Source organism: Montipora capricornis, chromosome 3 (assembly GCF_036669925.1).
Source record: "Montipora capricornis isolate CH-2021 chromosome 3, ASM3666992v2, whole genome shotgun sequence".
Taxonomy (NCBI): domain Eukaryota; kingdom Metazoa; phylum Cnidaria; class Anthozoa; order Scleractinia; family Acroporidae; genus Montipora; species Montipora capricornis.
In genome coordinates, this window is record NC_090885.1 from 13,976,361 (window position 1) to 14,001,360 (window position 25,000).

General features: G+C 38.2%; 2 protein-coding genes and 1 long non-coding RNA gene across 3 annotated transcripts in view; 1 reads left to right on the forward strand and 2 right to left on the reverse strand.

Moving 5' to 3' along the window:
- Positions 1 to 4,504, reverse strand: part of LOC138042307 (tumor susceptibility gene 101 protein-like) — a 29,403-nt gene extending 24,899 nt beyond the window's left edge. The window contains exon 1 of the mRNA XM_068888158.1: positions 4,346 to 4,504. Coding sequence (XP_068744259.1) covers positions 4,346 to 4,390 — 45 coding nt within the window. The 5' untranslated portion in view covers positions 4,391 to 4,504. The remainder of the gene's footprint in view (positions 1 to 4,345) is intronic.
- A 48-nt stretch (positions 4,505 to 4,552) lies between these two features.
- Positions 4,553 to 25,000, forward strand: part of LOC138042308 (TBC1 domain family member 15-like) — a 32,538-nt gene continuing 12,090 nt past the window's right edge. Inside the window, exons 1-8 of the mRNA XM_068888159.1 lie at positions 4,553 to 4,792; positions 4,887 to 4,985; positions 12,501 to 12,618; positions 16,248 to 16,467; positions 18,157 to 18,268; positions 19,414 to 19,638; positions 21,843 to 21,971; positions 24,078 to 24,181. Of these exons, the coding sequence (XP_068744260.1) occupies positions 4,715 to 4,792; positions 4,887 to 4,985; positions 12,501 to 12,618; positions 16,248 to 16,467; positions 18,157 to 18,268; positions 19,414 to 19,638; positions 21,843 to 21,971; positions 24,078 to 24,181 (1,085 nt within the window). The 5' untranslated portion in view covers positions 4,553 to 4,714. The remainder of the gene's footprint in view (positions 4,793 to 4,886; positions 4,986 to 12,500; positions 12,619 to 16,247; positions 16,468 to 18,156; positions 18,269 to 19,413; positions 19,639 to 21,842; positions 21,972 to 24,077; positions 24,182 to 25,000) is intronic.
- On the reverse strand, positions 16,388 to 18,229 carry LOC138042309 (uncharacterized). The gene is made up of 4 exons (XR_011130980.1): positions 18,131 to 18,229; positions 17,984 to 18,049; positions 16,633 to 16,709; positions 16,388 to 16,512 (listed from the first exon to the last, which is right to left on the reverse strand). It is a non-coding gene; the product is annotated as an uncharacterized lncRNA (long non-coding RNA).

A 25,000-nucleotide genomic window follows, 5' to 3' on the forward strand; every position in this document is an offset into this window, starting at 1 on the left:
GGTAAATGGCTCAGCAAGCTGGTTTTCAGACATGCCGTGTAAGAATTACAAAATATAAATGCTAAAAAATTACAAGAATTACAAGATGTAAATGTTAAAACGACTGATAAACTAGGTATAACTTAGCGCTAAATATTATTTAATGTCAAAGAAATTTAAACAATACGGTAGTAATAATTAGTAACCAACATAATTTACTATGTATCCTAGGATATCGCACGTTTAAAGCTTGCAAGATCCCTAATCTCACGTATTTGATTTGACTGTTGGTTCCAAGCATTTGCACCTTGATAAGAGAAAGAACGTTTAAGAAAATTCGTTTTAGGTAGCGGTAATTGGAAGTCATAGTTCGAACACCTCAAATTATAATTGTGAACTTCTGCTCAAGGTTCTATGAAAATACTCCTGGAGATACGTCAGACAATTGTTATTCAATACTTTAAACATCATAATTAACAAGTGCCTTTTCTCTCTTTCTTCTAAGCTAGACCACTCTAGAGAATTTAGCACTGCTGATGATTGAATAGAGTAATGAGCCCTAGTAATAGTCCGTGCTGCTCTATTTTGTAACCTTTGTAATTTGTCAGCATGTGTTTTGGAGCAGTGCAGAAGACCTCATTTTTTTTACTTGTCCCAACTTAACTAATGTCAATCAAGATTCATAATTACTGTTCCGTTATGTTCAAAATGTCTTTAGGGCAGTAAAAACGTGTTTTTTTAATCCTGAAACACAAGCTTAAAATTGATGAGGAAAAAATCACATAATTTACAATATTTATCGCATAAATTATTGACCTTTCTAATCGCATAATCTGCCCTGCAAATTTCGCACAATTTGCATTTTTTCATCGCACCCTATCAGAAGGCCTGTACATGTACATGTAGTATGTACATCGTAGAATCTCCAACCATTATCTTCTCAACCCAGAGATCGACAGTTACTTTCTTACTAATTTGCCCTTTGGGCGACCAGTTTCTTTGGTTGCCCATGGTTTTTTTTTCGGTTGCCCACCTTCTACAGACCTAGCTGTTGCCCATTAACCCTTTCACTGCTGTGGGGTTCCCCATTGACGAGTAAAATCGTCTGGCATTAGACAGAGTAAAATATATAAGTGTCACTCTTGGGAGTGAAAGGGTTAAAACTCAAATGAGGCTTGTAAAAATGTCAGTTTTGAGTAAAACGTGTGTAAAAGACCAACACGACTCCTGCTGTGTCCATATTGTTCTACTTGAATGTAGCATTCACAGTTTTGCTTTGCCAAGCATACATTGAAGCAATTTTCCATTTCTATAAGAGATCAAGGGAGATTCCTTGACTATATCTCTGAGATTAGGCTGGTTGAAATTGTGTGACCTTAGGTAGAATTTTCTTGGCCATGCGAAAACTGGGTTCCATTGTAACAAAGGTTTTTTTCGCGTGGAGAAAGATGGCGGATATGAACATGTTCCTTCTTCCAATCTGTTTTGAGGTTTGCACCAATATATTATTTAACAGAAAATAAATGACAGCAAAGAGATGTAACGTTGTTATTTTTTATCGTGTTTGCGGTCACTACGACATATTAATCACTTAGTCTACCAAAATTCTGATTGCAAGATCGGGCAAGTCTTAGAGTTGCTTTACTTGCCCAAGCATATATTTCGCTTGGCCCAGGCAATTGGGCAAGCGTTAACGTTAGTGTCGAACACTGTCAACCATGAAATACCTCAAAGTATAGACCACAAAACTGGGAAATCCATGCTGTACTCTTTAATGTGAAAAGAGTGTGGGTTTGTTTATGTCCAGTCCCACAGGTTCATGAACATTAAGGGTTGCAAGACGGGAGACTACGGTTTATCATCCTTATCCAAGAAAGCTACATGTAGTCTAAGAGTAACCCTTTGTATTGGTCCGCCCGGAGTTTTGATCCCGCAAGCAAACTCGTACAGCGGTCTGATGCTCAACCAACTGAGGCAATGAAAAATTTCCTTGAAAACAGGAAAGCAAAGCATCTTGTGATGTAAAATCGAGAATAGACCCATGCCTCTGGGGCTGGACAATTTGCGAGCCAGAAAGTCATGCGAATTTTGCATTTACATGTACGTCTAAGCACCAATTTCAAATACTGCTGATAAACAGTTTTAAGTCCAAGCACCCATTTTAAAACGGTTTGATTTTAATAACTGCATGACTCGCTGGCTTGCACATTGTCCTCACATTGCTGGACTCATCCAAATTACTACTAGTTCTTCCAAGTAAATGTGGCTTGCACGGCACTGAAAAAGCGAAAGTCTCGGTTATAATTGACACACCTTTGCTTTGGATGGGCAGATTGAAATAAGAAATGAAAAATATTTCAGCTTAGCTGCACTTTGTTGTTTAATTATTAAGCTTCTTCCCTCATGTACATACCTTACATTTTATACTGTTATTGCTTTTCTTTATTTACAATTTGCTGTAAATTCGGCTTTAAAGAAATTAAAATAATTTAAAGTACCGGTAAATATTATTTCTCAAAATGGCTTAACTGCAGAATACAAAAATTTGGTTTATCAACGGAGTTGATAATGTAAATTGACCACCGTACAGAGATTCTAAAAGCTGGAGAATTTAACTGCAGCAGAATTTAACTGAGAATTTAACTCCAGCTAAACTAATTTAGCTGGAGAATTTAACTCTCTTTAACTGCAGAATACCCTGCCACATTGAAACCGTACCCCTGAAAAGGTTGGATATGGGGTTAGAAAGCCTATTCTCTATTTTCGAATTCCCCAGAATACACTTTGTTTGCCCCTCAAATTTTGCATAAACTACTGTTTTCAAATGCTCTTGGGGACACTGCATACATGTATTCCCAAGAGCATTTGAAAACATTGGTTTATGCAAAATTTGGGGGGCAAACAAAGTGTATTATGGGGAATTCAAAAATAGAGAATACTGCTCGCTTGTTTCAGTGATAGAGCCTAGTAAGCACTCTTCTAAAATTTAGCTTTCAATAAATTATTTACAGTTCGGTTAACTACACTTTTCTCCAGATCGTGTGAAGAAAATAGCACTCATTCACTGTTAAGCCTAAGTGCTGTTTCGACTGCGCATCCGCGTATCCGCTTCAGAATATATGTAGAAGATTACGTGGGGAGGGGCGGCGGGTCTAAAACACTGTAGGTCACATTCCACAGGTCACTTGTTGCAGGTAATTATTTCACATTTTTTAAAGTGACGTAAAACCCTCAATTGGCTTTACCCTAGGCCTAAAAAGCAACCTAATAGGCCTACGGTTAGCCAAATTGAGGGTTTTCGTTACAGGTAAAAGGTAAAACAATGACCTGCTACGAGTGACCTGTGGAATGTGACCTGTGTTTTAGACCCGCCGGGGTAGGGGTGGTCTTTTCGACTGGGAATGACCACATATCCACTTCAGAATACTAACTTTATATAGAAGATTACTTGGGGAGGGGTGGTGTTTTCAACGGTGTATCTGCTTCAGAATACAGCTGTTTCGAGAAAGGTTGTCCAGAAGAAGCGTAAGAGCGTTCGCGACAATGCTCTCTCCCGCTATCATGATACCAAAACACGTCCAAAAACAAAAGGGTTCAATAGCAAAAATGATGGCTCTGCACGTGCAGAGTTCTTAAACTTTCTCTGCAAAACATGACATAAATAAAATAAGCAAGGCCAAGGTATTCAGAATCTTGCTCTCTTGGTGAATCCTACCCGTTTGTTTGTAATTCATGGCCTGGATCATTTGATTGAATTTTGAAACTCACTCTAGCTCATAATTTTATTTCAATGTCAGTAACACAGCATGATGACATGTATTTAGAACTAGGTGACGTTTTCGATAGCATCAATTGCCGTCATGTTTTCGTTGACTCAAACTGACAGTTTACCATAACCCCTTTCGGCATTTTCACATATGCTTTCATGCTTGTTTGGACAACCTCTCTCGAAGCAGCTGTATACTTATAATTAGAAGATGTACTTGGGGACTGGCGTGGTATTTTCCAATGCGTATCCTCATATCCAGCCTCTTCAGAGAAGCGGCTTCAAAATGGCAGGGTATTCTGCAGTTACTCTGTTAAAATAATTACAGTAACTAATCTAATTAATGCATCAGTCAAATATTTGTGGCGGAGATTTCTCACTACCAACGGACGTTGCCTCCAACTTTTTCGCTTTGTGTTTAAAGGCTAGTCAAGAACTAAAGAAATCGTCTTGAACTTCCTTAAAATTGAAGATGTCTCTATTTTAAGCAAAGGTCCGTGGAAAAATAAGTTTTGTAAAACCTGAAATCGCCTTTGCGCCTCGTTAACTATTATTTTAATTGTACCCATTGCCAACCATTTTACACAGGTTTGCACTTACCCCCACAAGTTTACTCCTTAATAGTCCATTTAAGTCCATTTTCATATGATAAGACGTACACTGTCCTCTATGTCTTATTCAACTCAGGAAGAGCTGCCAGCTGAAAAAATCGCAAAGGGTGACATTATTCCTTCGCTCTCAAGAACAATACTCAAGTCTTACGTTATGTATGCATCATAAAATCCTTCTTCCCAATCTCCTCTCTTTGATGACATCCTGGACTATTTTTGGCATGACTCCCCCATTTACCTCATATTTTTAACCGTTACCAACTATTGTGGGCATTTTTGTTATTTCATTTCTATTACGTTTAGTTCCATATTCTATTTAAGACAATCAGGGGCTATGTAGAGGTTTCACATCGAGAAAATGGCCGCTACGATCTCTCCGATGAATGGCGACACATCAAACCAATGTCTTGATATCGATGTTGTTGACGAAGGAAAAGTGAGATTATGTTCAGCTTTCTTCCACAACTCTTAGCCTCATAGATAAGTTAGTCGATTGTGACAATTGATAATTGCATTTTCCTTGTGTTTAGGTTGTTTATTGTCAAGACGGCGTATTTGTTCATACCGCAGTGCCGACCGCAACACAGATTGCAAACATAATCCCGGGGAAAGTGACGCTTGTTGAAAAAGTAAGCTCAGCTGAAAATTTACATTCCGGCTCTACAGGACTGTCATACTCTTAGAGAAACCTTAACTACAGTTTTGGTAAAGTACACTGTCCGATTGCCGGCACTCAACTCTTGCGGATTTAAATTTGATTTGAAAGTTGCAATAATTAACAATTAGACTCGTATTGCGGGCTACGGGTCAATAGCCCATGAGATGAAGGCTTCGCCTCATGGGCTATTGACCCGTGGCCCTTGAGGGCAAAGGATCTAATTATTTTAGTATCACCGAACTAGTTGGACAGAAAAGGCAATAATGAAGTTAGCAAATGCAAAATGAAAAATAATTATATTTATTTGGGAATAAAACAAAAGAAAGCGTCACGCTTTTCACTGCTCGAGAACTATTACTAATAGTTCTGTAGTAGCGTAGCCAATCAAGATGCAGCATTTGCATTAGTCCACTAGTTGGGTGATACTAATTAACAACAGCCCTTTTAATGGTTAGTTTTTCTCATTTGCGTTATTCAATCTAGCATGTATGTTGGCAATTTCGGGTTATTTTGTACTTTTAACCCGAAATTGCCTTGCATCCACGTTAAATTACATTGTAATGCAAATGAGAAAAACTAACCATGAAAAGGGCTATTATTCAAAGAGCGCGCGGTGGATATGAGATGGTAAATAGTCTCATATCCAACCTCATCCAGTCTCATATCCAACAAGCGCAGATGGAATAATATTGTTGTATTAAATTCCTTAAACTCCAAAAGTTTGGAAGAACGAAATACGAGCGAAAAAAGGTAGAAAGTCCTACGATGCAATGTTGTGTAATACCTGGTGGTCAGACAGACACAGGCAAACCTCGATGACATATGTTTTTGTTAGCTTCCGGCCGTCATATTTTACGCGTATCCAAATTTGATTTCGAGTAAAACATTTTTTCGAATATCGATGTTTTGTGCGGGAGATCTCCCGCACGAAACATCGATATTCGAAAAAAGACCTGAACCTTTGCAAGACTTTTTCAATATTCATCTTCTTTCATCTCGTTGATTGTTGTCTTTATTTGGTGAATGGTGTCGATGATGGTGTGACAGTGAAAACCGGCAAGAGGTGATGAGAAGTCTCTGCAAGATTGTCTTCAAGTTTAACAGAGAGCATCTCCATACCAAATAATATAATTTTGACAAATAACTTGTCATTGAGTTTGGAATATTGCACAGCCCTGAAATTCCGAGTGGTTACTCTGATACCATCAGCCTTCTCAAAACCGGCCGGTCGACGGCTCAATGAGCCGCCTCCTCAGAAAGCTTGACAGTCTCCTTCCAGTCAGAAAATGTCGGACAACACATTTTTAGCTCGAACGTGAAGTCACTGGAGATATTATTAAAGCTTGAAAAATAGTTTCATGTACAAATTCGCGTCCGCAATATTGAAATGTTTATTTAACTAACATTCCAGTATTTCTTATCAGACTCCAAGCAAGTGTCAATTCCATATGTGAAATTTCATCACTTTAAATCCCCCAGATTGCACTAAATTGCATCTGTGAGTGTCTAAATTTAAAAAATTCCCTAGGGGAGCATGCCCCCAGACCCCCTTAGAAGGTTGCGTCCTTTGGGCACTCGCTTGGCCGGGGGTGCCTATAGCACCAAACCGTCTCCACTTTCCTTATGACCTGCTCCCGAAAAATATTTTGAGAAGGCTGACCATGTGTCAATTTCTTGACTCAATTTATTGAATGGTAACCGATTTTAATTTTCACTTCGATGAAATACAAACCTTGACGAAAATGTTCAGAAAATCTTGTTACAAGTACTGGCAAATTTTGGGGAATAATGTTGTTCAATTTTCTCGTAAAATTTACGCGCTTCTCGCAGCCTGTGATTCTAGGAAAAAGTAGGTTTGGATTTTAAGTGTATTTTGAGCAGTTAGTGGCCCCATTTGGCACACTTAAATAAAAACATACTATTGAGCGAGTTGCTGTGACTTACCAAGTTGCCCCAAATATTAATGCTCATAATTTATTTTCAGCTTGGTGATCTCGAAAAGAGGTTTGGGTCACTGCTCGTCCTTGCCGGAAAATGCTCAGCACTCACATGCTCGCAAAATCCATTCGCCGGCGTTTCTTCACTTGAGTTAACTCTTTCACTCCCAAGAGTGCCACTTATAGATTTTACTCTGTCTAACGCCAGACGATTTTACTCGTCAATGGGGAAGCCCACGGGGGTGAAAGGGTTAACAACAGCTAGATTCACTCAAAAACTATGTCCCCATTAACCCTTTAACTCCCAATAGTGCCACTTATAGATTTTACTCTGTCTAACGCCAGACGATTTTACTCGTCAATGGGGAACCCCACGGGGGTAAAAGGGTCAAGTCAACTTTTTAGTAGACAAAAATTAATGATCATCAAAAGGTTCACGTCAATGCATGGTTCTTTCACACTCAAAATCTGCCAGAAATCCAAACCCAACGTATTGATAATGAAATTAATTAATTTTGAGGAGGACTTTTTTTTCCACGGCATGAATTTTTTCTCTGCGTGAATTATATCACTGCCCGGCGTGAACTAGTTCACGGTGGTATGATAAATTTTCACGCCAAGTTCACGCTGTTTTAAAGGAATTTCATGGAAGTTCAGCTTGCTTTATATAATTTCACGGTTGTCTGCCGTGAAATCGGCATCATCGTGAAATTTTCGCGTGAAGGGTCACATTTCATCTGTCAGGTCAGGAAGCCTTCTTTGTCAGGTTATTGACCCGAGACCCGACTCTTATCTGGAACACTGATTATATCCTGTACTACAAAGTGAACATGTTATAGTGCTCAGAAAATAAAATTCCACTTCACTGGCGACAATGGTCTACTCAGGGGGGGGTACTCAATTTCTGGGTTTATTATTTTTGTTAGCAAGTAATATGAATAATACTCAAATTTGTCTGGATAAAATCAATCTTGGAAAATGTAAATGACTCCAAACACTCTTGTTAGAAAAAACCCCAGAGTGGAGTCAATACATTCCTCATGACGTTAACTTTTTTCCAAAGTATGAAATGGCAGCAACAACATACATGTAAACTAATGTCACGGATGTTATGTAACATCCGTGATATTTAGACAATTTTTTTTCTTTCCTTCAAAATAACTATGTAATACATTTTCAAGACAATCCTGCTACAAAGCTAAACATCCAATAGAAACTCTCACCCCTGATAGAGACAAAACTCTGGTTAACCATGTAAAATTTTAGATATATCTGCCAGTTTGTCATGGATGTTTTGTCACGGACGTTACACTTCCTAGACTTGAGTACAAACAATTAAAATGGTTGAAAAAATGAAACATTGATGAAAGACAATGTCTCATTCTGAGCACATTTACGCTTAGCAGACACTTTATATTATATGAAAAACATGGCTATGAATGGCCATTTAAAGGTTCATTTTCTCTGGCAGTTCAAGACTTCAGGGTTTTACCATTTTTTGATTCATTTGTTTTTCCTCACAGTTCTTAAATTAATAAAACCTCTTATGCTTTCCAATGGCCTTAATTTTAAAGTTTTTCCACAGCTTGCTGCTCTGGAATTTGAAATGGCCCACTAATGAAACATGGAAGTGCTACGTACATGTAACATGACCAAAAAAGACATTTGAGTGGTGCACTCAATACACATTGTCTAGTCTTGGCCAATGATAGCTGGTTGCTCCTACTCTGTGCAGGAACTTGAATTGCACAAAACTGCCAGCTGAGTCCAAAACCCTGCCAAAGTAGTAGTTTTTGACGTAATCAACAGACGAGTAAAATAGTATTCCCCCACGGTTGAATGGGTGATGGTGGAATTGGAGACAGCTTTTTCTGATGCAATTGTTGGATCATCAGTAAGAGTTGCTTGTAGGCTGGAATGTTGGTTTGAGTGATCACGGAAAACCTGGTTCCCAGACATCTTGCATACAGGCAGGTGAAGATACCACAATCATTTGTGATACATGTAGCTTGCTAGGGGATCTTGTTAGGCTTGTTTGCATAGATTAGAAAGACCATTTCTTGATGTCAAAATATTATTGACTGGTCTATGAGTTAACCAAACAACACCACCTCCTCCACCGTCTTTAATCATGACGTCTTTAATCATGTAATATCCCCAAAACATCCCTGAATACATGTGTTCCATAGGTTTGACATGAAATGGCAATTAATTAATTAAGAAAATAATGACTGGCAATGTGGTTGTTTTTTATGTACATGCATAATGTCCGTGACAATGTATTTTTTCCTAATACTTCTCTCAGACTTAAAGATAGCATACTTAAGGGAAAGTCTGAATCACACAATTAACATGATGTCAGTATGCACAAATATGTTCATCAAAGTTAAGAGTTAAAACTGCTATTCATCTTTGGTCAGTGCCAGTCTAAAAGTTAAAAATTGTGTTTGGATGTAACGTCCCTGACAGTGGAATCGCCCATGAGCTGTTAACCGAGATTGAGTGAACCAATCAGAGCATGAGAAATGCATTTAATATCCGTTTTTTTTGTGGTTGAGAATATTTTAATAATTTACAGTAAACCTGATTTGTTTTGTAGTTGAAACAGGAGTCGCATTATCATCAGCAAACTCATTTTGGTGTGCTACTTGGCTACTGTCGAAGTTTCCAAATTACAACAAATTAAATTTTTTGCGCTCATGATTTACTTGTAAAACTTAATATTTATTACAAAATTGAGAGAATGTTCCTAAAAAGTAATAATATTGTTATAATTATCTCTCAGGTAGTACGCATGCTGTTTTTTTTTTCATATTGGCTAAATTAGCGGGCCGTTTTCCTCAGTACAGCCCGCTGTACAACCCGCTAAATTAAAATTTCGATAACACAGTCATTATCTACATGTACTTGTAATGTAGCTCGTTTTTCATGTTGTTTCTGTTTATGGATAAACTTGTAATTTAACTGTTTGAATCTTGCAAGCTAACTATTTCAAACAGCCAAGAAGATTTGGTTTTTTGGATTTCGACAAGCCTCAAGGCAATCTTTGTCACTGGCAGTTGAACCTTCCACTTGACTTTGACTAGTTACCTTGCCTGTGCGCCAGATTAACCTCAGAGATATAATAAATATCTTACTAACCTTGTTTTCTCGTTTGCTACTGTAAGTTACAGATCCTTGTTTTAATTTCCTGCAAAGCGCGCGGGGCGTAAATCAATGGGAAAAACTTGGTCCGTAACTTACAGTACGTACCTCAAACTTGGTACCTGAAAAATTCAGGTAGCTTTGAACCCATCACTTCTGCAATTCAATTTTTAGTCATATAGCCCGCACTTCAAACATCTCTATCTATTTCAAGGTATACTCAAGGTACAGGACATTTAAAAAGTGCAATAAAAAGATGGGGCATTATGCTTGTTTTCGCACTGTATGCCCTTTGTTGTAAGTGTTTTTTACCGAATTACGCGAGAAGAGTAACAAAAGCTACTGAATATTACTGAAAACTTGAACCTGAAAACTTGTTTGTCCAGGATATAATCTTTAAGTAAAATGATTTTCAAATTGCTCAATCTTTCAAAGAAATGTAAGCAAATTGGACTGCTACAGTCATCACTTTGCACTCAGTGTCAGACTCCAAATGCAGTTTCATGTCATTTATATGTAAATACTACAACTTCTAACATCCAACTTTTTAATTTTTTCTTAAAATATGTTTTCTGTGTACCTATTCTGAGTAAATAAAACCATTAAAAATGGGAAGTCACCATGCTTTTTTCTTCACAAAACAATGATAAATGGATGGCAAAGGGGCAATTTTAGCTTCAAAATGATCATTTTCCGCAAAAGGACTCAGTCTGGGACAAATTCCCAAACAACAATTGATGTATCCTCCTCTTTGTGCTGTTAAAAAAATTTTAAAAAATTACGTCCGAAAAAAAAGTTACAGGGAAAAAAGTATTCAAAGTTATCACTTGTGGACACAAAATTGTCTCCTCGACATCACGCACCCGAGGAAAATTTTTTTTAGTCAGTACCTTTTCAAGACGTGCCTGTGCCATAAAACAAACTGTGACATTAAATTATTCCTTTTGAAGTGTAATACAATACTCAGGTACACATGTTTTGTTATTTCAAGAATTGTGTTAAAGCTGTGCTTCCTGTTCCTGCAAAACGTAGCGTGAACCAATGGAACAAACTTGTTCTTGATAGATGAAGTCGCAATGATTAATGAGTAACTTAAGCAAGTTATATCTCGCAAATGAGCTTGGTGACCTATTTTTTTAATCTGAATGAAGGGGTAGTTTCTAAAGAAACTGTGGTGCTGCGTCGGTGGGGAAGTGGTATACAAAAATTTGGTTTTATCAACGGAGTTGATAATGTAAATTGGCCACCGTACAGAGATTCTAAAAGCTGACGTTTCGAGCGTTAGCCCTTCGTCAGAGCGAATCGAGGGATTATGGGTTACGTGTAGTTTTTATAGTAGAGTGGGAGCTACGCTATATATATATCACGAGATGATATTAATACAATGTAGCTATAACCAGTCTAATATCCAACAAGTGCAAATGGATTATGATTATTATATTGTTTTATTAAATTTTTATTAAAATTCTAAATGCTTTGACACTTGGAAATTAAAACCAGTCAACTTTCCACCTTGGCAACACTTGAAGTACTCAGTTTGCATTATATTAGGTCATACGGTATAGGAGCTGATAACCGAGATTGAGTGAACAAATCAAAAAAACTAGAAATGCAGTATTAATGGGTCCTCCATTAATGATGCTCCTCAAATAAGCCTAAACAGCTGCATTTACCCTAAGCTAAAAGAATCCCTTCGCTAATCTTTTCTGGTACCTTGTTGTAGAAAATCATTTATAAGCAAAAAAAGCAAAGGATTAGTCAGACTTAACCCATTGGCACCTCAAACGTCCTAGGACGCCCCCAGTTCATGTGCGAGTAAAATCACCTGGTGTTAGACAGTCTGAGAGTAAAATCTACATTCTTGACTGGACATTTAAGTGCTCTCCGAGCTGGCTTGATTTAAGCTGAGTGAGTGCAATGCAGTGCAGTGCAATCGCGTGGTCATAGGTTTGAATCCTGTTCCATCCTGAATTTTTTCCCTTTTCCTCAAAAACCAATGTTTGATTTGATTTGATATGGGTTGAGTTTGATTTGAGGATGACAGGCTCTGTGATGCATATGTGCTACCCTCTTTAAATAATGTCATTATTATTATTATTATTATTATTTCTTCACATTATCTGCACCATGTGGTCCACCATATGCATGAAAGAGCCCTTTATTATAGTCTCCTTCGCAGCCGTTATTGGGGCATCATGCAAACATCCAAAAAACGGCTGCGAAGGAGACTACCCATCATAGTGAACTAAGGTTTTAAGTGTTTCACTGGAGAGAAATAGGCAAAAATTAATTATTGACTATGGTTGAGTTTTTTTTGTTGTTGTTTAATATGTTTACAGTACTATTAAACCTGCAATGATCAACATGTTTTTTTTTTTTTTTCTAAAAAAAAATTAATTCTACAGGACAACAGTAGTTTTGTGGACTGGTCTCCTATTGTGAATGAAGAAGAAGAATTTGAGTTGGAGTCAAGTGATTATTCGGAATGGAACCTTGTCACTCAAAGCAAGCATGAAGGAGAGGGTATACTAATTTCACTTTCGCTTTCTTTCTACCGTGCCAAAAATATGGTAAAAGTCTGTGTGTAAGCTGCACCCTTAGATAGACGGCACCCACAATTTGGAAGATCAGATTTTGGGGAAAAAAACTGAAAAAGTTTGAAGTTCCGGTGAAGTTTATGTTCAATCCCCATGTACATGTGTTGACCAGTATAAACAAACAAGGGCAGGCCAACACAGTTTCAAAACACAGACACAAAGCAGTATTGTTGCTTCGATCTTTTACATTCATTGACTCTTAAGATTTTATAACAAGATTTCAGTTATTTGGTGGAGCTATGATCCTTGCAGTTGTGAATGCAATTTTAGCAATTGCATAGAGAAGCCTGGAAATTTCAGGACTTCAATGGGGTTTGAACCTGTGACCTCACAATGCCGGTGCAATGCTTTAACTAACTGAGCTGTGAAGCCACTGATGTTGGTCTTGAGCTGGCCATTTGTGGGTTCAAATGTTCTTGTGATGAATGAATCAACAAATGAAATGATACAGTATGTGATACATGTATGAATCATATAATAATATTATTGAACTGGGGATATGAAATCAAGTGAAGCTATGATTCTTGCAGTTATGAATGCAATTTTAAGCCTGCAAAAAATAATTGCTAAAATTGCATTCGTAGCTGCAAGGATCATGATACATGTAGCTTCACTTGATTTCGTATCTGCAGTTCAATATAAATGAATTATAATTCATTTCATATCAAATTACCATTTCATTCATTGATTCATTCATCACAGGAACATTTGAACCCATTAATTGTCATGCCCAACAACAGTGGCTTCATAAATGTATCTCAGTTGGTTGAAGCGTCGCACCAGCATCGCAAGGTCACGGGTTCAAACCCCGTTGAGGTCGTGAATTTTTCAGGCTTCTGTACAATTACTACATGTAATTATAAAAATTGTTTATAACTGCGAGGATCATAGCTATCACTTGATTTCATATCAGTCTGCAGTTCAATATAATTTTTATGATTCATTTCATATTACATGGACATCATTTTTGTTCATTTCAATTATTGTCGTGTACCTTCTTTTTCTTTGTCAGTTCACTGCATCTTAAACCTAAAATGCTCTTTTTATCCGATTTTTTAAAGATTATTTTTTTGAAACATGCCATGAACTAGTTGAAATTTCTTTGCCATTGAAAATGAAATGAAACAAATGCCGTGAATTTGAAGGTGGTAGAAAACAGTTACAGTTGGTCGTTGGCCTTGCAAGTAAGTTTTGGGCCAAATATTGTGGGTGCAGCTTATACATGAGACCATTGCTTTCAGAGGGAGTAAACTGGCTTGTGGGGGTCACAAACTGAACTTTAACCTTCAGTAACTAATTAAAAGATTAAACATATTTGGTAAAAGTGGTGGCTCCTAAAGTAGCCTAGCCTGTTCCAGGCTCTCAGATAGTCGAGAAAACGAAAAGAACTGCATGTGAAAAGCGAGTGGGGGCTTGGGTCGAGGCGAGGCAGGAGAGCCTGTAACCATCTCTTTAAATTCTTCATTCCGCCCACTTTGCAAATAACCTTTCTCGTGTCAAAATGTCAATGTCAAAGTGTTGAAAATGGGTGGCATTGGTGGTTCCACACGAGGTCAAGCGCGATTCTTTTATTGTTGTTCACAGGTGATGCGTTAATTCTCTAAAGGCCATATTTCTTTAAAGTTTTTCAGGCTTTCCAAGAAAAGCGTGACGTGTTTGGGAATGAAGAATGCTAGGGTTTCCTCATTATTTTAGCGTTGTCTGTTTCTTACACTGGGGGCGAAAATGTTGTGTTTGCCGAAGTTGCTGCTTCCTTCGGGTTGGACCTTGTGCGGAACGAAAAACTTTCAGTTGTCACTGTTGTCTCACTTGTGTGAGTACGTTAGCCAGAAGTCAAGGCACTTTTAAGAAAATAACTTTACAAGCGCACGAAGGCAATATCAAAGCGCCTGGGGAATGAGTGTCAAGGAAATCACCGACCGGAAATTTAAATTCGACCAAAAGACAACCACCAGTTCAAAAACTGTGAGTTCCCGACGCTCTGTTGACTTTTCCAAGGAAAACAGAAACCCGACCATTGAAGTTTCTGGCCTAGATGATAAGATGGTCTCATCAATAAACTTCTGAATCAGTTCTGATGCATCAGGACAACCGATAATGAATGTGAAAGATTGATATTTCGTGTGGATGGGTTCAATTGCATTTGCAGTATACAGACACGTACCATCACCTTTGCTTCCTGAAATCGCTTGATCTTTTAAAGCTTTAAGACATTTCAGAGGCCACATGCAACGGAAATACACGTCTGTTTTCGGAAAATTTTTGCACTCTTTCAAAGTGGTTTTTTCTTTTTTCTCTCATTTTTTCGGAGGCGATGAAGGCAGAAATTTAATTGACCTTAGCTGGTGAATTTGAATACCCTGCCAAGTATTTGCATAAGAAATTCGAAAGAATAACATAATTTTGTATTGTTTCTCATTCGTCAGAGTTATCAGAGAGCGCCGTACGTCGAATGCTAACAATTGTGGCGTGCAGGGGACATAATAGTTGTGTATGTGTGATAAAATTCGAACTATATATCGTACCCGGTGATGCTATAATTATTGTAAGCGGTGTGCAGAGATGTCGTATCACAACGTTGAAGCGCTTTCGCAACGCGCGGAAGTAACTGAAAATTTATGCTTTTACCAAAACGGGTTGGAAGCATTGCAAACGGATCTTCTTCTCAACTTAAGGTCAACAGACACAAGTTTTGCTCGAATCTTAGCGCTTGTACGTTTGGGAATACTTTAAGATACTCGGCAACAGAGTTGACCTCTTTCTTTCGTGCTCTGCGTAAGCTCCGCGCGTGAATCAGAATGATGAGGAAAGTGTTGATGTAAATTGTCAAAATTGACCAATCAGATGGTATACCAGGAGCTGGTATACCGGAATGAAGAATTTAAAGAGATGGTTACAGGCTCTCTCGCCTCGCCTCGACCCAAGCCCCCACTCGCTTTTTACACGCATTTCTTTGTCGTTTTCTCGACTATCTGAGAGCCTGGAACAGGCTAAAAGTAGCCGTTTGTTTGCACCTTCAGGTTCTAAACCTGAATCTTGCTCGCCAGTAGTTCTTTCAAGCGTTACATTGTGCACTTTGTTTGAGCAGTTAAATTCTAACTGGGATAGAATCTCCATTCCTCGGCACACACAGCTCCTTATGACCGTTTCATTGCCCTTCACTACTTTCACGGCGTGTTTGTCCATGGGGTTGTTAAACTCTTGTTTAGCAATAAGTTTTTTCTTATTCTAAAGCGAACATTTCCGTGTCCGGACTTCCCTCATTAAATGCGTTTTGCATCATTCTCTTGCCCTTTTTTCGTGCAAATTCTGTTGTTTTCATTTCAACTGTGGGCTTTAACAATGAAGACAATTGTTGTCAGTTACAGGGAATAGGGAAATTGATTAAAAAGAAACTTTTAAAAGGTATTTTCAGAGTGCGGCTGAAATGGGTCTATACATCCATGGGTCTTTACGGGATTTTCTCGCATATGACAGAAAGATATGCATCAGTTTTAATTTAGTTGTAAACTACATTAATTTTATGTGAATTCAAAATGCTTCTTTTATTTTCAGATGCTGGTGCAAATGCACCTAAAAGGAAGCGAAGGTCAAAATATGCCATCAACTTTAACACTTCAGACCTGCATTCAATTCGACGATCTGATCCCAAACTAGCATGGTCCTATGCTGTTTTCATACTCAAGGATGGTACCACTCTCCCTGCATTACATTTTCATTGTGGTGGTATTAGTGAATTGATTCGTCGTTTGCAGAGATACATTTGGTTGACGAAGTGAGTGTACATGTAATTAATTCTCAGCTACATTCTATCCACCACCTACAAAATAAATGATCTGTCAGTACAATGTAGTTAACACTCTGCAACTTCGAGCTCAGACCAGACCTTGGTGTCTGAAAAAGTTTTCAAAGTAAAGAAAATTTAACACGTTAAGCAAACCTTGAAAGCCAACAACTATCCTGATTGGTTGCTAACAATACGGAACACTGGATCTGTTTCGAGAGATTCTGAAGAATCTGTTTAAACGAATAATGCTGAATCAGTCCCATACATGTACAACAAGGGCACTTCGGAACACCTCCAAAGGGCATTTAAATCACATGAGGTCACACTTGTCCACAAGCCTTTCAATAGGCTACTTCGGAAAATACCATAATACTCTTTGTTTGTCCCCCAAATTTTGCATAAGCATTGTGTTTTTGTTTTCTCTTGGGACCGTTGTAAGCCCCAAGAGAAACTGGAAACAATTGCTTATGCAAAATTTGGGGGGACAAACAAAGAGTATTATGGTATTTTAATTTTTCTGAAGTGGCCTATTCTTAAGATCACAACTAGATTGTGTTAAGGATAAAACAGAAAACAGTGTAATCGCATCCATTGTGAACAATGTGACAGAGATTATGTGGGCGAAACTTCTCGGTTATTAGAAACTCGAGTAACGGAACATCTTTCTAGGAATTTTTCAGCTGTTCATGAACATTGCTAGGGTCATTCAGTGGATTCCAGCAAAATAATTTTAAGTTCTTGCCACAGAGAATAACACATTCAAATGCAGCATAAGGGAGGCAATTGAGATAAGATTACAGTACATGTACATAAGCCGTCTTTGAACAGAGACAATGGCTTCAAATTAGCCAGCATCTATGACACCATCTTGGCTCCCTCTAGATCATTATATAACCCTTCTTAACATTCAAATTTGAATTGTGGCTATCGAAGTTCTGTGGATCCGAACGAAATAGCCCACATATTACATGACTGTATTTTAAAATCATGATTCCAGAGCAGGAAAACTATATTTTTTGTTCCAGATTTTTAATTTTTATTAATAATTTTCATTTGTCTGTAACAAAATTACAAAATTTAAAAAAGCATCTGAAACTGCTGCTTGTACATTTGTAGACATCTGTACTACAGTCTGAAAACTAAGAAATTACTTGTACTGTAAGTTCTTGAATGATGGTAGTACCTGTACATGCATGTTACTAAAATTAACATTCACAAAGTTAATATTATTTAAAATCTTGATTGTGATGCTTTAATGTGTTTTTCACAGTTTCGAGTGATGACTGAAGTTCATTTCTTTTTTGCCGTAAATTAAACTAGCCCCATCCCCTCCTCTTTATACCAGGGATGTTCCATCATGATCATAATAATTAAAATTGTACGTATCAGAAGCTTTGTCACTGTGACAGTATAAGCCCTTGATTTGGAGGGAAAAGGCCTTTGGGCTGTTGTCTGTGAGCATATGGGAACATCCTGACTTAAAGTTGTTAATAAAAGTACTCACAGGTCCAGGTGTGCATTGGTCCATCACCAGGCTTTAATGTTGATTTTCACTGATAATTTTACCAACCTGTAATTTTATTGCTTTAAGTTCAACTTGATAATCGATTGAAATGCAGTATAATTATAGTTAATCTATTGGTGTTCCAACCTCACATTTTGCTTTTACTTTTTTAGATCTCCATACAACAACAAATTATTTGTTGTTGCAGAGGATCAGAGTGCTTTGAAGAAGTCACTTGATCAGCTGCAGTTATTCTCAGAAGACAATCCCCCATCTGGTGCACCTGTAAGACAACAAAATGAATTGCCTAGTCTAAGAGCTTTTATATTCAAGACATGCAACGTGTGCAATTGCTGAGTAATACAATAATTATTTCATTATAATAATTATCAATTAGACCTGTAGCCTGCAAGGGCTACGGGTCAATAGCCCATGAGGCAAAGCCGAATGGGCTATTGACCCGTGGCCCTTGAAGGCAAAGGGTCTAATTGTTTTACTGGTAGTATCACCCAACTAGTCAGACAGAAAAGGCAATAACAAAGTTTAATATTTAGCAAATGCAAGTTGAAGAAATATTTATTTGGGAATAAAACGAAAGAAAGCATCACGCTTTTCGCTACTCGAGGACTATTACTAATTATGATAGTCCTCTAGTATTGTAGCCAATCAAAATGCAGGATTGTGTGAGTCCACTAATTGGGTGATACTAATATTATAATAGTTTCCCCGAGCTTTTCAATAGTTAAATTAGTTGTTAACATACATTAATTTTGTATAAATGTATAATTATTAATTTTGTTTAACAGTCATAATTATACTGTCTTGAACATTGTACATTTGAGTAAAAAAGTGATGATAGAATTGATAGAATGTGTTTTAAAATACAAATTATGATTGTACAGTACTGTAAGTTGCACAAACTGTATTGGCAAGACTTGCCAAGGACAAGCCCGTAGATACATGTAAGTGCTTTCAGAATTGCTTCAACAGTTGAAAACCAGGTACATGAAATTGTAAACAGTAGATTGTTTCCAATGTTTACAATAATTAATCATGTACTTCTCTCATTTGAATATTACATGACTTTGTATACAATGTAACTTTAATGGCTATCAAAAGTGAAGGAAATGATCGATGTGCAAGACCTGAAGCACAAAAGAAGGTTCCCTTTTCACTGTATGAAATCATTAGACATAAGAACTTTCAAGATTTTTTTAAATCTCAGATGAAGATTCTGCAAATTTTGAGTTGTTGCTCATTATGACTGAGCACTTGTAAAAAAAATAGTGATGATGGGTTAATCCATTGACATGGGTTAATATAAATCACAGCAGGTGAATGTTAACTTTTACATGCACCGTTGTCATTACAAGAAACTACCAGTGGGAATTGTTAAATGTTAACTAACATTTTGTTTTTCTGGTTCTTAGTGGCAAAGATTCATCCACAGTGCATATTATGACGGAATGGATGCACTGTCCAAGGTCACACGATATGTGCGGGATGTGTATGAGGGATTACAACAGGGTACTGAGAATGCCGAAATTCAGGCACAACCCATTGCTATCAAAAAGGACGTACATGTAGAGTTTGAACATCTGGGAGATACTGCGTCAGCTTCCCCAGCTAACGGTCACTCCACAGTGCCTGATAAGGTAAGAAGAATAACATGTGGACCATGCAAAATACATGACATTGTAATAATTATTATTCAGTGTCCATGTAAGCTCCCTATTAAGTAGTTGCCACCGCGATCCCGCAGTGCCAGATAGAATATTCAACGACTGCCACCGCTGGTCTTTTGTCATGAAATGGCTGTGCGTCACGCTCTCACACGCTCGTTTCAGTGATTACCCACAGCCATTTAATTTGCATACGGTTTATGACAAAAAATTAAAGGGACACCGTCACGGGTTGACATGGGCAGTAGCATTCATGGAAATATCGGTAAGTTGAAGAATTCTGCATATATTTTGCATTAAATCAAGTTTATCTAAAGCAAATTCCCCTCTGTCTTCGACGTTTCGTTTCCGCCCTGAGTTGATGCGTTTACCGCCATGTCCGGATCCTCCGTTAGACGCCATTTTGAATTTGTGATTGCTAATAACTTGAAAAAGTCAGGCTGACTTTTTCAAGTTTCGATCAGCTACACGAGCATGCGCAGACCGTGGCCTTGTCCCTTTAAGGCATTTTTCGACAGCCATCTTCTCCGAAACAAAGTCGGTGACCCCCAGTTTTTTTTCATTTTTGGATTAAGTAATATATGACCTAAGCTCTAGGCGAGAAATTGAGAAAACTCGCCGTAGGAAGATTTTGGCGCGAACATCCTTAAAATTCAAGCAACAGTTTCACGTTTCACTGCCGCCAATTATCATACTGTACGTCTCAGAAAACGAAAAAGATGAGTTCAGAGGTGTCAAAAGGTAACTTTCCTTGGCAGTGATTGGTGGATTTCGATCCGCTTTGTAGATTTCTCTTCTTCGAATTCATTGGACGCCGTAAAATATTAAACTAAATAAAGATTGACGGCACTAAAAAGGGAAGCTCTTCTTTGTGTCAGAACGTGGTTAAAATATATCGGAAAAAAATTGTTTGCAGGAAGTTGTTCGGAAAAAATGTTTGCAGAGGAATTTTTTCATAAACTCTTCCCCCCCCCCCCCCCCCCACACACCAGGAAAACAATAGTCCGTCCCTTAAAATTAGATTTTATTGATAGTTACCTCATTGTTCGTTTATTTCTTGAAATTTTGTCAATTACATTTGATCTGGTTGCAACGCATAAATTTACTAACTTACTACTGTAGTGACTAGTGAACACCAAATTATCAGATAACAGTTTGTTATAGCTTTTTATGATGTCCTCTTTTGTGGGCAAATTTGACATTTTTACAAGCCTCCTTTGAGTTTTAATGGGCAACCGAAAAAAAAACCATGGGCAACCAAAGAAAGAAACTGGTTGCCCAAAGGGCAAAGTACTTAGTAAGAAAGTTTGTGTCGAACACTGAGGGGGGATGGGTGAAATTCACAGGGGTCCACTTTGATATTTTGTAAAGGAACAACTCCAATGAAGCAAAACATGGGTAACAAACTCCAACTGGCAGGAAACAAGAAGTTGTCTATTTGGATCTGTATTAAGCTTGGTAGAGATGAAGTTGGGTCCACTGCCGAAAAACTCAACCAGCAGTCCACATGGTTCTGAACCTGAGGTGATAAATTCATCACCTCAACCCTTAAACCGTGCCCCCCCCCCCCCCACCCCATCCGCCCTTCCTTGTATCAATACAATACAATACAATACATACTTAATTGACCGCTCCCCATAGGGGCTTTTCAGGGCCAATGAAACAATCAACGAAACAACAAAACACAACAACAACTGTTAAGAATCCCAACTGGCCGGAGGCAAACCAGTTGGCTATTTACAAGTGCAGCTGGGAAGTTGAACCAGGGACTACCAGAAACAAATTCAGCGAGTGGTCAGAGCGGGTCTTGAGAACCCGGAATCTCCCGATCTCAAGGCAAGCGCCATAACCACTGGGCCACACTGCCTCCATCTGACCAATACAAACACAGTATTATACAACAGCAGTCTGCATGATACTGCATGAATCAAGTTACAGGGCACGTGTTAATTTTTCATTAAAGCAAACTGCATCTACTGTACCTGTAGTATGCAAGGTGCTTTAAGGTGCACAGTCAAGCTCAGTCAGGACTCTAAGGTTAATCTTTTTTGCGTCATACTTTTAAGTGTTGACAAAGTATTTTTTTTCCAAAACGTAAGGACCGAACAAGGCCTCTGCTTGTTTGATGAGCAATTAAAGGCCTACTGTACTTTAAATTCGTTATTTTACAACTGTAGCGAGATCTTGGTGAAGTACCAGAGGTGACGCGGTGTGAGCCGTTGAAACTGAATGAATGGCAGTCATTTTTGGATGGTGCTGGGAGAGTGACCGATGTGAAGAGGTTGCGTGAAAGAATCTTCAGAGGGGTAGGTGGTGCAGCTTTGGTGCAATAGGCCATTTCCAACAAACTGGTCACATGACCAATAAAATAAAATTTGTAAACTTAAAGCTAGGGAAAAGTAAAATGAAAATAGCAGGCCACCTCGGAAGAAGAAGTGATAACCGCTGGACAACACAAGTTACATTCACCCATCGAGATCATGCAAGAAATCGTGGACGACCAAAGACAAGGTGGCGAGATTACCTTGACAAATTCAAAAAACACTTTTAAGTGTTTTTTGAATTTGTCGATTAAAATTGCAAGAATGTAAATTTCCCGAGAAATGCCACTGAAGGTCAAGATTTTATATTATAACCATTTGAAAACTCGAGCTTTCCTTAAGTTTCGTCAAGAGGCGAGCCAAGTTTGCTTTCCAATGAGATTTCCCATACAATATTTAAAGCGTCGCAAAAGGAGGTGAGATTTTTAAATTTACTAATGGTGGAATAAGTGGTAATAATTAAAAAGGATGCAAGTTTTTGACAGTTTGAAATATGAAAAGGAGAATTTTACAGTCAGTCAGGTTTCAATAAGTATATCTTCAGCCGACGAAAAGCGTCGACTATTTCACTTGGAGAAGTGGGCGACTTTTTTCCCTAAATCGAAGTAATAGGCCATTTTACAGTTTTTTGCTCAGTGACCTAGCCGGTGAATGGCTGCGAGGCTGCCGGTGACCTTGTATTGATACAGACCTCACTGCTTTTATCACGTAAATTGTGTGGTTGTAATTTTAATTAGTCTAAGTTAACATTAGAAAAGCACAAAGAATTTTTATCAAAGCAGGGTCACCGACAACCTCGCTTCGATTCTTAGGTCAGGTAACGTAGCTACAACTGTAAAATGGTCTATTAAAGATGGATTTTTTCAAACCTGGGATTCAAAGACAATAGTCAGTTACTCTACTCAAACCAGGCGCCATCTTTTATTCAAACCCCTCTAGAAAGTAGGTAGGTAAGAAAACCATTCACACGTGACTGGGGAGCAGAGCGTCCTTTTTTTCTGTAAAAACCCTTATAATACTTTTCACCAAAGACAACTGTTACATCAGTTTAAAGGATATGCACAACGTACGCGGGCACTATAACATCGGCATGGTAGCATATTTTTTTGTCATTGTTCCCTTTTCTGGAAAAAAATATTCAAGGAAACTGGCTGAATCATCAAGACTATCATTATGAGTTACGCCACATGAGTTACACCAGGGCCTCTCTTCTTCCCTTCCTGTATGTAGACCACTTCCAGTGACGAGAACTTTTGCCAAGTTTGAGTGCTCCTGTTTCGTCCTATCAAGTTTTACTTATTATTCAAAGATATTTTGTGACTTCTTTTTATTTAAAACAGCAAAACCATTGATCACTATTAAGGTTTCTTTTGCCATTGTCAATCGTACCCTTTGGATTTAATAGCAACCAAAGCCCATAACACATTAAAATTGTATAATAATTGACCATTTCATTTTGATTGCCTTTTTGGGAATAATCTTTTTTAAGTTCGTCAATAGACCTAATCGACTAACTCAATGTTGATATTTATATTCAACATTCATATTTAAATGATATATTTATTCCCAAAGGGTTTGAATTGGATGTAAAGTCCAGGACACACTAGCCGATAAGTCGCTGCTACACGTCGCGGGGACAAGTCGCCGCAACAATTCGTTTTGTGTGACATGGTTAATTTTATGAAAATCGTCGCTGCGGCAGAATTTTGTCGCCGCGATCAGTCGCACGAATTCAAACCAGTTTGACTAATCGCAGCGTCAAAATTAGTGAAAGCAGCGTTGTCGCACCGTGTGTACACTTCCGGCAACAAGTCGCTTGCGACAAAATATAAACGAACCAATGAGAGAGCGTCATAATGTCAGCCATATTGGATTAGAAAACTAGTTTACATTCCCCCTCATACAAATCCCCTCATACGAGATCACTGCGTGTGCACCGAAGAGGGGTCGTGTGGCAGCGACTTGCTTTGAAAGTAGTACACACGGAGAGACCTGTCGCTGCGACTTGTCGCCTAGTGTGTCCCGGCCTTAACATTGAGTTCGCTGATTAGGTTTATTGATTCTTTTCTTGCATTACTTTCACGACTTTAGGGCGCGGATGATTTAATTCGTAAACCAGTCTGGCAGTACTTGTTGGGATACAAGAAGTATGGGTACACAGTACAGTCACAGCAAACGCTTCTTCAAAGAAAGGAGTAAGTTGAAGTGTCTTACTTGATATGCACACACGTCATGATCTCTACAGTGCTGGATACTATATACTATACTTTATTATACCTTTTCCTACACTAGCTTAACGGTGTTACAGAGGATCTAGGTTCGAATTTTTCAGATGTCGTCCTTTCGCCTGTCGCTAAGCAACTACAGTAATTTCGTTATTTTTGGAGTAAATTGTTCAGGTTTTCCTAGTGTCGCAAGCATGAGCAGAAGCAACATACACAAACTCAGTAGCATGTAGATCACTAGAAGTACCTTTGGTCAATACAAAATATACCAATTAACACAAAGTTAAAGCCTCGGCTGAAGCTCATCACACGAAGATGTTTTTTAAAGTGTTCACTGGAAGCCGTTTCTTTTCTGAAATTTCTTTGAATCCGCCAAGAGTTGTTGGAGCAGGTAATTACTTAGGAACTTGTCTTTGTAAATTTTTTATGACAAACAGTCAAGTCCATAAATATGACACAAGAACAGCCGGTAATTATCGGTAACTATCATGTGCATTCCTGTCGCACGAACATTAAGAAATTCACAATTCTTTACCAAGGACTTAGGGTCTGGAACTGTCTTCCTGCCTCTATTACCAATTTTTCAAGCTTTCCTATGTTTAAGATCAAAGTGCTAGAGTTTTTATTAAAATAGTTTCTGAGTTAGTTCCTGCCGCACTCCTTCACAGCCCTTATTTTGTTTAATATTGTGATGTCGAAGTGGCCTCTCCTATAAGCCTAGTGGTTTCCTGATGTCTCGTCGCCTAACAACCTGCTGTATGCTTTTTTAATTTGTTATACACATAAAGG